Below are 14,006 nucleotides of genomic sequence, written 5' to 3'. Positions count from 1 at the left end.
TAACCTGCTGTTAATGTTAAATTAAGCTAATTTCTGCAATGCTGTTTGCTCTGACTGACCATAACATATATTATAATTTCGTATGTCTTTCATACACCTGGTGATGTAAAGGTGAGCTTGGCCTAATTTTGAGTGCAATTAATTTTCTTTTTAACATAACATTTAATTAGTCCCTTGAAGAAAAGTGCTAGTTTCACATTGGCAGACAGTATATCGGGATTAATTCATCTTTCAGGCAGGCCTGTATAATATTACCATTCTCTGGGTCAAAGGTAGAACAGTTACAGATTTTCGGGAATGATTTAACTTTGACTGATCCATAGATTTGGTTAAGGGAAACTTAACAATCAGCTGGTGTAGGGGGCGGGGCCTGAGAGTCTAAACTCTGGACTGTAGTGCACCCTTTGCTGCCTGCCTCAGTCAGCCTTGTTAATGGATAAACCACCACCTGCTGAGGTAACACTGAAACCAGCTGCAGCCCGGAAGGAGAGACAGACTTAAGTTCGACTTTCCGGAATGAAAACAACCCTATTCTAGTTTCACACAGGCTGCATGACCCGCACACACGTGTGGTCACCGGAACTCCCGTTTTTGACACAGAAACCCCACGAAGCGACACCGAGGGTCGAGCTGACATGAATGTTTTTCAACCACAAGCGAAACTTCCCCTCTGACCGCGGAGAGAGGCGGACATCCAGCAGGGGACTTCCAGCGGCTTAATACCTGGAGATGGACCGGTACAGGTACTTCATTTTCAACCAGAAGAGCGTGCTCGTCCTCGGCGTCCTGCAGGTGGCTTGTGCGGGTCTTTGTGTGGTGTGCGGGTTCATGGACGCTGTTTTCCGCAGGGATACCCCGCTGAGTACCACCAGGACACCGGTATGGGGAGCACTGGTGAGATATTGATCCTCTGTCGGGAACTGTTTTCAGTAATTAATGTTGATTAACACAGGATCGTTAAAGTAGTATCATCACGTCTGGACCGAGGACCACAGATAGTGTCCGTGTTGTTGTGAGAGGTGAATACAGCGTGACGTTAGACCTATAAAGTCCAGTTCAGCAGCAGGTTTCCTCCTCATGTGTATTGGACCATGACAAGTTTTACAAATTTCTGCTAGATCTTCATTTTGGCATTCATTCAGTACACACTTGAAAACTGGTTGCTACCTGGGAACGCTAAGTTTCCTGAACATGGAGCCTGGTGTAAATCTCAGGAAGAGATAAGGGGCCATATCGATGCTTAGTTGTCATTAAGGATTATTTTGCTCTGGCCTTTGTTCCTGCCTGCCGCTCGTGTGTCATTTCATTCTCACTTCCGTTTAGATCATGGCCTCTCCAGGTGTTCTGGCCCTGTTTGCCTCCCAAAGGAAAAACTCAGTGCTGGTACGTGTGATGGTTTCTTCACTCTCGTTATCTCTGTACGTGCACTTTTCTCAAGGCAAGGTCCTCTTTTTGGATTACTTTTTGAATAAAGTAAACAACACTAATCTTAGAGATAATGTATATTATTTTACACTGTATTTATTTATATTAATCCTTTTGTAGCGTTTTGATCTCTCACCTGTGATATTCTTATAGGAACCTAAGCATATATTCACAAAACACTAAACATGGCAGTGTTATGTCAGCAGTGGTGTGCACAGGACACACTTAAGGGGAGAGGTGTTTCCCCCCCTTAAATTTTTATTTCCCCTTACTTATGCCCAACAAGTCATCTCTGTGACAGATGGTAACCTAAGCCCTAACTCAACCATGGAGTCCAAGGCTATACAGAACATCTTGACTCTATTATCACTGATATTAGAGAGGAAAGAAACTGAGAATGAATTATTGGCTGATTAGTTGTTGTTTTTTCCTTGATACTGATTTTTTGGAATCATTTTTAATTTAATTTAATTTTTATAGAATTGGGAACAAAATACATACTATGACATGTTTCTGTTGAAAAACCTTGTCAGGGAGATGCTGTTTAGCATTCTTACTTTACAGCGTTTCAGTTTAGCTCTCGTGCCAGTGGGAGTTCTGGGAGTGATTGCTACGATGAACTAGTTACTACCAAAACTGCCAAGTGGAGCCTATCTAAATACACAAAATAAAAACTCTGGGTACAAATTAAATGGTGACAATGACTCAAGATAGTTTTTTAGGAGGTGTGATGTTTGCCACATGCATAATTAACATTGGCCTGGGTGTCCAGACACGTGTTCCAAATACATTTCTCAGCATTTTTCTTTGATATTTGCTCTCCACCATCTTGTTTACTACAACAGCAAGGACTCACATTGGGGAAGGCGTGGCTTAATTTGTAAAATAATCCTAAAATATAACAATTGGATTATATTTGTTGTATAGAACCAAATGTTAAATAATGAAATGAAGTTAGTCAGTTAGTGAGAGATCCACTCTCTCCCTTTCTCTCCTACACATACTTGCATATTGTATCATTTTCTTGTGCTGGACCTCTCTTCCTGTCCCTGCAGGTGAGTGTGATGGTGGTAGCAGCAGGACTCTCCTGCGTGGCTGCAGTGTTTGTATCATGTTACTCCTGTGTGACCCTCACCTACGGAGAGGAGGATGAAGAGGTCTTCCACCACCACGACAGTCCTCAAGTGGTAACCAACACACACACGTGTAGTTGCGCTACCACAAAATACTTCCTTTAGGTGACGCACGTTGTTAAAATTGGAGGTTAAAGGGAGTTGAGCCTAAATCAGAATCTAAATGAATTAAATTGATTTATTTTTGCACACAAATCCAAATTTCTCATCATTACATTACAATAACGTGGCACACAATTATCATCTATATCAGTGGTAGGCAATAGGCGGCCCGCGGGCCAGAACCGGCCCGTCAGCAATAATATCTGGCCCGCGGCCAGATTGGTGTGATAGCAGAAAAATAAATCGATTGATAGCAGCTGGTGCTGAAATAGATCTGTCATGAAAGCTACAGTAACTCACACAATCACTTCCTCTTAAGTGATTGTGCCTCCTAAATAAAAGTGCTAGAACGTTTTTGCAGCAATGCATTATGTCCAGTTTATTGAGAGCTTTTACTTTGAAGAGTTTTGAAGGACATTCACAAGAGTCTCTGGCTTGCTTGACGCACCTCTGAAAAAGCCGTCATTGAAGGTGTGACTGGATTCCACTGACTTTCCTCAGGGAAATGAAAATAAGCGTCCATTGGTTTTTGAATCCGGACCAAACGCCGGGACGCACACACCCTGCAGCACATGCGTTATTGTGAGAGTGTGCAAAAGTGTCCTTATAATCAATTTGTTTAACATGGGAGGGTGAAAAAAAATCTGCAGTTAGTTGTAATCAATCTTAGACCTTCCTAACTTTAGTCCCGCACAGTACCAACTGAGCTGTGTGTGTGTGTGTGTGTGTGTGTGTGCGCACATGAGTATATAAGGATTTGAAATAATTAGACTTTGTTTTGGCTCACCATGTAACGGCATGAAAAAAAATTGGCCCGATGCCAGACTTATTTGCCAACCCCTGATCTGTGTCTTTAGTGACTCTGGAAGAGCTTGAGTCTGAGAAAATAACCCGATGACCTCATCTGGGTTACCTCAGTTTGATTTGGAGACTACAAATGTATAACAGGAAGCCCTGCATTACAAACTGGGGGGTATGGTGGTTGAACTACATGCGTGTTTTTCAGGCAGCCAGGTTCTAATAAAAGACACTGTTGAACAGCATTATGGGGAATATGTTCGGCATTTGTGGAGGTTGATCTAGAAATCTCGGCCTCTCGTGTTTCTATGTCCACCAGTCTCTGATTCTTTTGAAATCTTGTCTCCTGCAAGTCCTCAAGCTTTATGAAAGTGCCCTGCTAAATGCTGGAGTAGCCCTTTAGAACTGCAAACTGTTTTGCAGGCTTAGACTAGCAACTAGAGTTAGTAGTTGGCCAATTTTTGCCCCACTAGCATTGAGGCCTGAGGATGTCCTGTTCAGTCAGACACCTTCTGGTCAATTGGTCTGAATATTCATGATATCCAGAGATTGATTCTCCTAATGATTTTTGTGACCCCTAATCTTTCATATAGTGCCTTTTGAGCAACACTTAAGAACTAATCTCACAGAGTAGTCTACATATACACAGAAGTACATGTATATACGTCAAGTGAGATTTGTTTTAAAAGGCCACGCTGTACTCTCTGGGAAGTACTACATCACAGCTAAGTTCACTTAACACAGGTTTTATACATTCCTTGTCTCTCTGCTCAGACGTTTGTGCTTCATCGGATGGTGAAAGGGGCCAACGCCACCATACTGCTGACCTGCACCATCAGCCTGGCTCTCTCCTCTCTCATCGCCTATTTGGGCTGCCGTAGTCTTCCCTGCTGTGGCTGCTATGATGCCAGGACTGGATTGGTAGGGAAGAACACACAGAGCAAAATCCTAAATTAAAGCTGTTTTTGAAACAATGGTACCTTGATTTTAAACAGAGGTAGACAGAAATAAGAAGCTGTTTCTATCAGTTTTATTGGTCTCAAATATCCGATGATGGCTACAAGCATGTTATCATGGTAGAAGACGGGGGCTAAAGCTGCTAAAGCACTGACTCTGACGTTGTGATCCGTGGAGAAGACATGGAAATAAGACTAGCTAAAATGTTCTTCTATTGCAGCATAAAGCCAATATTAAAAGTATGATTATTAAAATGTAAGCTCAGACTCAGTTTCTTTCTGACATAACCCCTGTTCAGATACTTTCATTGTTATGCTAGGACAGGTTAGAATTACTGTTTCAACAGCATCGTTCAGGACATGCTGTGGAATTCTGTAACATTGCTGTCAGATAAACTCTAAACTTTTTAATGTTTTGCTTCCACTTGACGGAGCGAATCTTGATTCTACACTATATTCTTCTTTTAAAAAAATACATTTTGTAGACCAGTGGTATCATGTTCTGTCTTTGTGTGTGTTGCAGGAGACACTGGTTCCTCAGTGTGACCATGGGGACACTGAGATGGTTTGTACTTGGCAAGGTAAGAACTAATGTTGAAACTTGCCCACAGTTGCAGCTGATGTCCCTACGTTTGAACGCGCTTCGCTCTCAGCAGCCCTGTGATGTAGTTCTCCTCTGTGTCCAGCAACTGGCGATGACAGGCTCTTCAACTCTCCAGCTCAGTCCACTGACCAGGGCACCACTGAGGAAGAGGGTCCCGCCAAACGGCCTCCGTACGTCAGACTGGCCTGACACATTAGAGACTGGTCCTACACATCCCTGTTTCCTCCACTCCAGAGAGGAGGGGGATCTCAAGACACAACCAATTTAAACAATGCCAAAGTTGTATGTGTGACATGTCAAGACTGAAATTCCCTATATGCTGTGTGAAAGTGACTTGTTTTATCTATAGATTCTATGATTTTATGTGTATTTGATAAATAAAACCTGCCTGATGTTTCAAGCTATTTCATCAAGTGATTTCCTAAAGAGACATGATACATTTTGAAATGTCCAGAGTAGTTTATTTATTGCAATGTTACACATGACAAAACTATTGCGAGTGTCTCCCTTTATCTCCTGACCCCAGTAATTTCATTCATTAGTAACTGTAATATTGTAATTGTCATTTATTTTCTTTCTTGGCATTTGCAGTAAGAGATACAGTAGCATTACATTTTTCATGGTTCTAGTGAAGAAAAGTAAGGCAAAGGAAATTATAGTAGGATTGTGTGAGAAGGATGGGCTGGGCATTTATCAAAAACAAACAAGGGAGGGAAAAAAAAAAAGCAGCAACCAAATCTAAATCACCCACGTGATGTCTTCCACTGTCACACTGCTGACAAGCCACAGAGCTGCAGCTTGTCTTTGGTTTTCCTCCGTGTGCATAGCCTCTGAACAGTGAGTCCTGAGAGAAGACATTATGTGCAGAGTAACAGATGATGATCAGCAGAGGAGCCACAGGACCAGCTGTAGCCACAACATCCAAAGACGCAAAGTTGCAGACCAACATGAAGTGGACACCAGCTGATGGTGCATCAATAGGAATCAACCAATGTCAGCTTTTATCGTACTACAGTGTTGGCGTGACATGCAGAATATTACAAGTTTACATACAAGATATGTAGTGGATTATAGCCATCCATGTACATGTAGAACTGCACACTAGAAAGCCGCACACACACACACACACGTGTTTCCACTGTTTGATTCACTGGCTGAACAACAGTTTCCCACTCTGGCTGATCTGCAGCCTTTCCTACGTTGAGAGAATGGGCCAATACAACTACAAACAACTCTCTCTAGATTCCATTTCCAAACTCCTTACAGGCTCTCTTTGCATCCTTTATCATCAAGTTAATGACCATTCCTGGTTACAGCCCCCCATCTCAGAGTGCAAGAATAAACAGGTCATACTGTGCAGCAGGCGTGTTTGGCAGATTGAAAGGGTTCAACAGGTGATAATAGCGGCCTGCATTTAAAACCTGTTATACTGATTTTTCGGCCCACTTGGGGGCAGTGGCAATAAGCTGTAAACAAAACTTTTGGTGCACGCAGCGCTGACTTAACATGAAGCATGCTGGACCTAACATAGAGCATGCTGGTTAAAAATTGTGTCAGACTTTCGCCGGCGCTGCAAGACGTCCCCATGTCACATGATATTAACACCTCACGGGAGCAAGGCGGCCGCAGTTGCTTATCTCTGGCTGCACAAAGTTGGCGCCACTTTTTGACTGATCTCACAGCAATTTTCTTTGCAAATGCTCCCTTTGACTATCAAGTCTGTGAAAGTCAGCCACAGTCATCTCCAACATACCTATGACTAGTTGGTTATTGCTACTAACTACTGTAGCTGGCGAGCTAACTGCTAACACACTAGCCAGCAGAGCTAGCAGTAGTCAGTCACAGCTCTCAAAGTGTCTGTCTATTGTCTCTCTACTGGGTTGTTTATTCTCTCCTCACGATTTATTCACCATTGTACACAATTTGTTCAATAAAGAGTTTTGAAATGGGTAAAAACAACTTGCTAAAATCAGCTAACGGTCAGTTAGCAAGCGAACAGTTTGTACTCCAACAAAGTTGTTAAACTGTTATTTACAGTATGTAGCAACATTGTCATTCATTTGGTGAAAGCTCAACTTAGCTCTGTATTTGGTGATAAAGTGAGTGAAATATCTGGCTCTTTAGATGCTAAATGCTGCACTACGCTCACCAGCTAGTCGCTAACTGTCTGTCTGTGCTGAGGCGGTAGGGTAGAGTGGATTTTAGAGCTTTTCCTTAAAAACAGCTGCCTGCTGTGGCCACAAACAACACTATGAGAGGGGTCAGTGAAGCAAAACAGTAAAAGCCGCCCCCAGACAGCAAAACAATGAGCTGAAACTCGCTTGTTGAGGGGAGCTCCAGGTGATAATTCTCATTAGGTTCATCACTATGAGTGACCACTTTAACACAGTCTTAAGAGGGCCATGACCTTCTCTTGAGAAAATGCTCGTAGTGGCCAAAGACGAGTGATTCTACTCACCAAAAGGGCTTTAAAAGAAGGCGAGTGCTCACACTGCCAGAGCCTCTGGCCTTTATTTCTTCTCTCGCCAATCCGTTGCTCAAATCTGTAACAACCCCAGGCCATCTCACAATAATAAGCTGGACCCACCCTGACTGGACCAATCTAATCAGATGGTTTAGGACACATCCCTGACTCAAGACTGCATTACCAACCACGCACAACAGGCAACTATCCCAGGGGCCCCAAATGCCCTTGATTGGCGTCTGTTTTTTCTGTTCAGTTTGTTTGGAAATGTGAAGTACTAAGGGACAATGTCCACTGACGTAAGTGCATTAAGCTGGCTCCTGCTCCAAAGTTTTAAGACCTTGGACACAGTGGAGTCCACTAGAAGCAGCCACTATGAGCGATGTTTTTATGAGCGAATCCTTGTATTGTTTACATCGAAATATTTTGATAGCATGGCAAAACTTACCAGAATAAAACTTCTGACTGTTGAAAGAAGTGGTAAATCATCATGTGTTCTGTTATTTTGTCTGCCCTGATAAATCCGCATGAAGAAATGAAATTCTGCTCTTCCATCAGGTCTGAGTAAAGCTTTGTCGTAAAGAAAGAAAATTACTATGAGATTTCTCTCCCCCAAATCTCTTATTTATTAATGCACTCTCCAATCTTCTTGTTTTCTGTTTCCACAGAACCCATGAAGATAAAGTTAATTAAAACTGGTTCAGGCCACTGAAGTTTTTTGAAGGAAGAAAACGATAGATTTCTGCATTTTAAAACAATAATCATACTGTAAATACTGCCCTCAAATTACTCTCCACTCTTTCCTCAGCTCCTTCTTCAAATCTCTTGAGTCCTGTGCAGCCTCAGCTGAAGTTATCTCCCTCAGCAGCTGCTGCAGCCCCAGCCCCTACCCCCATCTCCCCCATCATCCCTCCCCCTGCCCAGGTTGATGGTACCCCCTGATCCAACAGGAGGCTGGCTCAACACCAGAGGCTTCTGAGACTTCAGCTTGTGGGCCACCGTCATAAAAATGGCCTCAACATGGTCACTGTTTCCCCCACCGTAGTCTCCGTCTCCCTGGCTGTTTGGGTTCTTTGCTGACGTCTCAAACAGGGGCATGGAGTGGGTGTCCGCGAACTGTTGCGCCACGTCTGTGCCCACTTGGATGCAGTCTTGGAGGTCGCACTTGTTTCCAACTAGGATCCTGGGAACCTCGGTGCCCAGAGCGTGCTGCTTGCACTCCTCGATCCAGGCTGGGAGGCTGCGGAAGCTGGCAGCGTTGGTGACGTCGTAGACGAAGACAACAGCGTGCACGTTGCGGTAGTAGTGCTGCACCATGGACTTCCTGAAGCGCTCCTGACCTGCGGTGTCCCAGAGCTGGATCTGTGTGGAGACAGTGCGGAAATGGATCAAATCACATTAAAAAGACCCGACATCTAATGCATTCTAACAAGGACTGTGTGTGTGTTTATCCATCTGTGTTAAAAGCGAGCCACTGTTGCACTGAGTGACAAGCATAAACTGTAAAATAACATGGACGCGGCCACTGTGATGTCTCCCGTAGGTTTCTGAGGAGTGATCGTCAAGGTTGTTGGCTCTGGCCGTCGCCATCTCGACAGTGCCTGACTCGCCTAAGTACCGGCTAATCCAAAAATGGCCACTGAGATGAATCACGGATGGAGCTGAGGCCGACACACACTGATCACTCAAAGCAGCCATGCCTTTAATTATGCATACGTTAAAGTCTTAATCTAATTTAAACATGCGAGTTCCCCGTACCCCTACAGTTGTCAGGAATGACGGGGAAATTGACTATAGAGACTAAAAACTTTCAACCTGTTTATTTCTGCTGTGAAGTTTTAACAGCCGTCACTGTGTGATGCACAGCCGTGTCCTGGGTTACATGCAGCCCCTCACCAAACACTTGAAGATCTCCACAGCATATGAGCAGGAAAGAAATGCACGTGAAGTCACAGCCAAACAGAGACACGAGCGAGGGTTCAGTGTATGTTTTCAAAAAGCTGGACAAGAGAAAGCTGACAGAAGAAAGGGAGGGAGGGAGAGCTGGTAGAGTGGTACCGAGAAGCCCAACCTGACCCACAAACAGTGGAGCAGGAAATAGAAAGCTGCAGTTTCACTCAGAAGATGAGCCCCTGTGTACTTTGGAAGCACTTCTTTCACAACATAAAATGTACGTTGAAACTGTTTCTAACACTTCCAGCATGGCTCAGAGCCAGCTGCCCAACGACAGGACCGGTGATTATGCAAGGGACAACTGATAAGGAGAGTTCTCAGACGGTGGGACGCCTCTGGACACAGGCGGATCCAGCTAGCCTTCCAAAAGGAAATGCATGTTGTGAAGATTAGTCTACTAGCGTGGCCCTGACACATCTGCACTAACTGAGCAGAACTTGTGGATCTCTGATTTCATGTCATTTCACTGAGCCAAGAAGTGAAGACCCTGATGTATGCAGGAGATGAAGAGTAAATTGGGACACATTATGCAGCTTTAACTGAAGTATTTTTGCCCACAGGCCCCTCTGGATGCATTTAAAGCAGGTGTGTAGCTTGAGGTGTGTTTGCAGCCTTCATGAATGTTGCTCTTCCAGAAACGCAGTAAAGAAGCTCCATTAAAAGAAACCTCACTCATTCCTACATCCTGGCCAGAGGCACGAGTCGTGCCCCTTGTCTGAATCAGATGTTCCTGCATTTCAAACCTTGATTTTCTCGCCGTCGATCTCGACCAGCCTCTCCCTGAAGTCCACGCCGATCGTGGCCTCGGTCTTCTCGGGGAACTTGCCGGCGCAGAAGCGGTAGGTGAGGCAGGTCTTCCCGACACCCGAGTCCCCGATCACGATTATCTTGAAGATGCGGGTCCTCGGCGGCGGAAGACTCGAGCTCGTCAGAGAGCCGGAGAGTTCAACCGACGAGCCGCTCTCCGCCATGTCAGACCGACAGGCTGGTCCAGCAGCGGCTCCTGCACGAGCACTCAGTCCGTCCAGCTAACGATGTCCCCGCGGCTGTTTGACCAGGAAGCGCCGACAGAAGACTCTCACGCGCACAGCTGCCGCTCCGACTCAAAATTCAAAGACATGTGAAGAATACGTAACATTTATTCGGCGATCAGACACTGCCAAGACACACACGCTATCTTTATGTTTAACAAAGCAGCACACTCCCAGTCTTCAGCTGTGCACCCACGTACACTGTTGGTCAGGGCTGCGGCCTGCGGGGAGGCGGGGCTAGACATCCAGCCACGCCCACAATAGCATTTTAGGGTTATACGTCATGATTTCCCATTAGGAAAAATGCCTTCTTTGTTTTTTAATATCTTTGTTATATAATCAGAAGTCTGGCCGTTACAAAATAAAGTTGGTAACAAAGAACAAACAGCACAAAGCAATAATAAATTGGGGTGGTGATGGCGCATAGATAAGATGCGCCTTTGGTGTGGGAGATCTGGGTTCAATTCCCACTGTGAGACATCCACCATTGTGTCCCTGAGCAAAGTACTTGTTGCTCCAGAGGCGTGCGACCTCTGACATGTATAGCATGTATAGCTTTGGATAAAAGCGTCAAGTAAACAAAATGTAAATTAAGAAGAATGAAATAAATAAGGGTCTAATCAGAAATCAATATCTGTATGTTTTGTAAATATCCATGGCGTGTTTGGGTTTTATACATTTCAGTGTTTTCTTAAACATGTTCATCTCATTCATGAATCCGAGGACAGTGGTCGGTATTAGTAAAGCTACATATGTGGACAAATTGTTTAGCCATAAAATGACTTCTCTTTTTCTATCCTCCATTATAACTCCAAATTTATTATCGTTAATATCATAATTTGGGCGATTGATAGTCCTTTTCAGATACCCAATTCAAATGACTCTCAAAGGGATCTCCTATAACTGCATGAAAAGAACAAATGTTGTAAAGTTTCAATATCAGAATCACAATACAAACAATTGTTTTTAACTATTTTGAACATTTGTCTCAGAAACTCTTACAAGGAAAAATGTAATTAAAAGTGAGTTTCTTTGTGGAATAAAAGGAGAGTGAGGTATCTGGTTCTATTCTCTTTAGGATAATCTTTTAATTGATTTTTCCTTTTTAATGGTAAATGGAAGAGTTTGGAGGTAAGGGAACCCCTCACCATTATGTTGGTGCTTTTTTTCTCCTTAAAATCAAGTTTGTCTATGTAAACTGAAGGAATCTGTAGTACTAACACATCATAAAGCAACATGCTTTTCCCCATCACCACCTATACTTGTGGGATTGCCTCGTTAACCACTGAGTATTATTTTTGTTGTACACTTCACATTAAATTGATCAATGAATGAATTGTAATTGAAGATTCTCTCTTGAATCCATCAAATGGAAAATAGGCCAACCCCTCTCTCCCCTCAGTCACAGTCATGTACAGTAATTAGTCCATCCACCGTCAACCGCTTATCCTACGTACACGGTCACGGGGGGGCTGGAGCCAATCCCAGCTGACATCGGGTGCAAGGCGGGGTACACCCTGGACAGGTCACAGGGTGTCACAGTTCACTTGACTCAAAGCCACGTTTTCCTGCAGGTCAGTGAGTTCTGTCTGCAGAGATGCAGCGCTTGCCCATGAGAAGGTGCTCTTAGACTCTCTTGAAAGCTCCTCAACGTTCTTCACCAGAAATGGAGAGCCAATGCAGAGCAGCACTTGCCTACCTATTGAAGCTGTCCAAGTGATATCTGAAATTTTCAGCAAGCCTCTCCAGGAGGGAAACATGATTGTGATTACTGTTAGCCTGCTGTGGAAGAGTTGGAAAGTGGATGTCACTCTTGATGATCTCCAGCTGCCATTCAAAGGAGCTGGCTTTGGCATTCTTCTGCTCTGATCAATCTTCTACATCTCCAGGTCTTTTCTGACAGCCCAAAACATCTCCAGGACCCTTGCCTTACTCAGTCCGCTCACATTGTTATGGAGGAGTAAGTCATCATGCACTGAGCTGGTTAGATAGAGGGAGGAAAAAAGGTAAGACACTGTCTCTCTCCCTCTCTTTTCCACACATATTCTTAGCATTGTCACACTGCCGTCCAAAGATAAACCGCAGTAACTACACTAACCCTAAAACTGAGAAAAGGCAGCTGATGTTAAAGCAAAGGCAGAACATTGTAACAGCACTGCAGCCTGCCTGTGCATTTTGTTCAACTTTGTATTTAATACCAGACTATGTTGTAATCTCTCCAAAATAGAGCAAGATTGAAATGGGATTCTTTGTTACAACCTAAAACAGACATCGAGTTATTTTCATAACTCAATTTTTAACAGTGTCAGTTCTGCAGTTTCCCTGTGGATGGCAGAAAACATCTTATTTATCCCCACATTTCAATAAAAAAGCCTTGATTAACACTCCTGTCACCTCAGTCAGGAATGCTCGCAGAAGACGCTGCTGAAGGCAAAGGAGGCTCTCAGGTAGTTCACGAGCTTCATCATATTCTCCACGACATCTCAGTATTCTTTTCCGAGACTGGCACACAGCGCTGACTGGTGTATTATGCAGCGGTATGACAGCAGGTCTGGGTGGTGCTCTTTCAGATGCTGGACTGCTCCCTTCTCAGTCATGGCTGTAGTGCCGTCACTTGCAATGGACACAACAGTCTTGATGTCAATTCCCCTTTCATTTAGCACCTGCATGATGGCTTCCTGAATGTCCTCTCCTCTAGTGTGAACATGGAGTGGGGACAGGCTCAGTAATTCTGCACTCCCCTTTTAATAATTTGATCATTTTAATAATATTTTCTGAAATATTTGACAAAGACACATGGGCTTTGTCAGGATGTCAGCAATTACGCCTGTTCTCCTGGTTGAAGTGCAGTTGGATAATGGTATTTGCATGAGTTTCTCTGACATCTCATTTCCCTCAAACATAGCCTCACCTATCCCATCCAAACACTCCTTAACTACCTCTGTATCAGACAAGGGCTTTTTATTCTTACCCAGCACGCAGGCTGCTCGGAGAATCTTCAGTTGCTTTCTCTTGCGGTGCCTTAGATCTCACAAAAAATTTGTTGGTTGATTCACAGGAAAACTTCAACTGTTGACGTTTTGCTGTCCTTACCTCTTTGTTATGTGTCATACTGATGTTTAACATTGCCACTCTTTACAATACCGACTGTTTCTATGCAATTCCTATGGGCTTTGTGCTGGATTGGGGCGAAACGCATATGTGTCTGTCCACTCCTCTCCTCTGTCCACATTTTCACCTTCTTGGCTACTGAATATTGCAAAGACCCACACTACTCTATCCGCCGGTAGGCTAATTCTTGTCGCAATGAATTAACATCACATCTCTTGTGACTGGGCCAGCATGAAACAGAGTCAGACAGGCCCATACAGTAAGTCCATTTTTATTCTATTATTTTAGACTCAGATATATTGTTAAAACTACATTTACACCAGATATATCAATTTAATAAAACTGAAGTACGAAAAACAAACCATTATTATTTTTTGCATTGGCTGGAGCTGTCAGCACGGGAGCAGGGCAGTTTGGTGAAAGTACCAG

The 14,006-nt window shown here is 43.8% G+C and overlaps 2 protein-coding genes across 4 annotated transcripts; one reads left to right on the top strand and one right to left on the bottom strand.

Moving 5' to 3' along the window:
• Nucleotides 1-417: 417 nt before the first annotated feature.
• On the top strand, nt 418-5,418 carry zgc:113425 (uncharacterized protein LOC541425 homolog). 3 transcript variants are annotated; one of them, XM_038698727.1, is made up of 6 exons: nt 432-894; nt 1,324-1,383; nt 2,481-2,612; nt 4,233-4,379; nt 4,938-4,995; nt 5,101-5,418. In XM_038698727.1, the coding sequence occupies exons 1-6, from the start codon at nt 730-732 to the stop codon at nt 5,205-5,207; spliced, it is 669 nt and encodes a 222-aa protein (XP_038554655.1). In that variant the 5' UTR covers nt 432-729; the 3' UTR covers nt 5,208-5,418. The 3 variants fall into 3 exon arrangements, with proteins under 3 accessions (XP_038554656.1, XP_038554653.1, XP_038554655.1); XM_038698725.1 differs by lacking the exon at nt 4,938-4,995 and having other exon boundaries at nt 426-894; nt 5,026-5,418; XM_038698728.1 differs by lacking the exons at nt 2,481-2,612; nt 4,938-4,995 and having other exon boundaries at nt 418-894; nt 5,026-5,418.
• Nucleotides 5,419-5,566: 148 nt separating this feature from the next.
• On the bottom strand, nt 5,567-10,888 carry rab33ba (RAB33B, member RAS oncogene family a). Its single transcript, XM_038698729.1, has 2 exons — nt 10,179-10,888; nt 5,567-8,844 (listed from the first exon to the last, which is right to left on the bottom strand). Exons 1-2 carry the CDS (start codon nt 10,404-10,406, stop codon nt 8,344-8,346), a joined length of 729 nt encoding a protein of 242 aa, XP_038554657.1. The 5' UTR covers nt 10,407-10,888; the 3' UTR covers nt 5,567-8,343.
• Between the last annotated feature and the right edge of the window lie 3,118 nt (nt 10,889-14,006).

This window comes from Micropterus salmoides, unplaced genomic scaffold, assembly GCF_014851395.1.
Source record: "Micropterus salmoides isolate LMB-PRFRI ecotype aquatic unplaced genomic scaffold, ASM1485139v1 Ms_hic_scaffold_5, whole genome shotgun sequence".
Classification (NCBI taxonomy): domain Eukaryota; kingdom Metazoa; phylum Chordata; class Actinopteri; order Centrarchiformes; family Centrarchidae; genus Micropterus; species Micropterus salmoides.
Note: the sequence above shows the minus strand (reverse complement) of the source record. Positions and strands in the feature narration are given on the sequence as shown.

What these genes read in the sequence shown, in the direction of transcription:
- zgc:113425 (XM_038698725.1), top strand. Translation starts at nt 730, where the DNA reads ATGGACCGGTACAGGTACTTCATTTTCAACCAGAAGAGCGTGCTCGTC. An exon ending in AAAGGAAAAACTCAGTGCTG is followed by an intron (nt 1,384 to 2,480) that starts GTACGTGTGATG and finishes CTGTCCCTGCAG; the next exon opens with GTGAGTGTGATGGTGGTAGC. An exon ending in ATGATGCCAGGACTGGATTG is followed by an intron (nt 4,380 to 5,025) that starts GTAGGGAAGAAC and finishes ACTTGCCCACAG; the next exon opens with TTGCAGCTGATGTCCCTACG.
- rab33ba (XM_038698729.1), bottom strand. Translation starts at nt 10,406, where the DNA reads ATGGCGGAGAGCGGCTCGTCGGTTGAACTCTCCGGCTCTCTGACGAGC. An exon ending in TCGACGGCGAGAAAATCAAG is followed by an intron (nt 8,845 to 10,178) that starts GTTTGAAATGCA and finishes GTCTCCACACAG; the next exon opens with ATCCAGCTCTGGGACACCGC.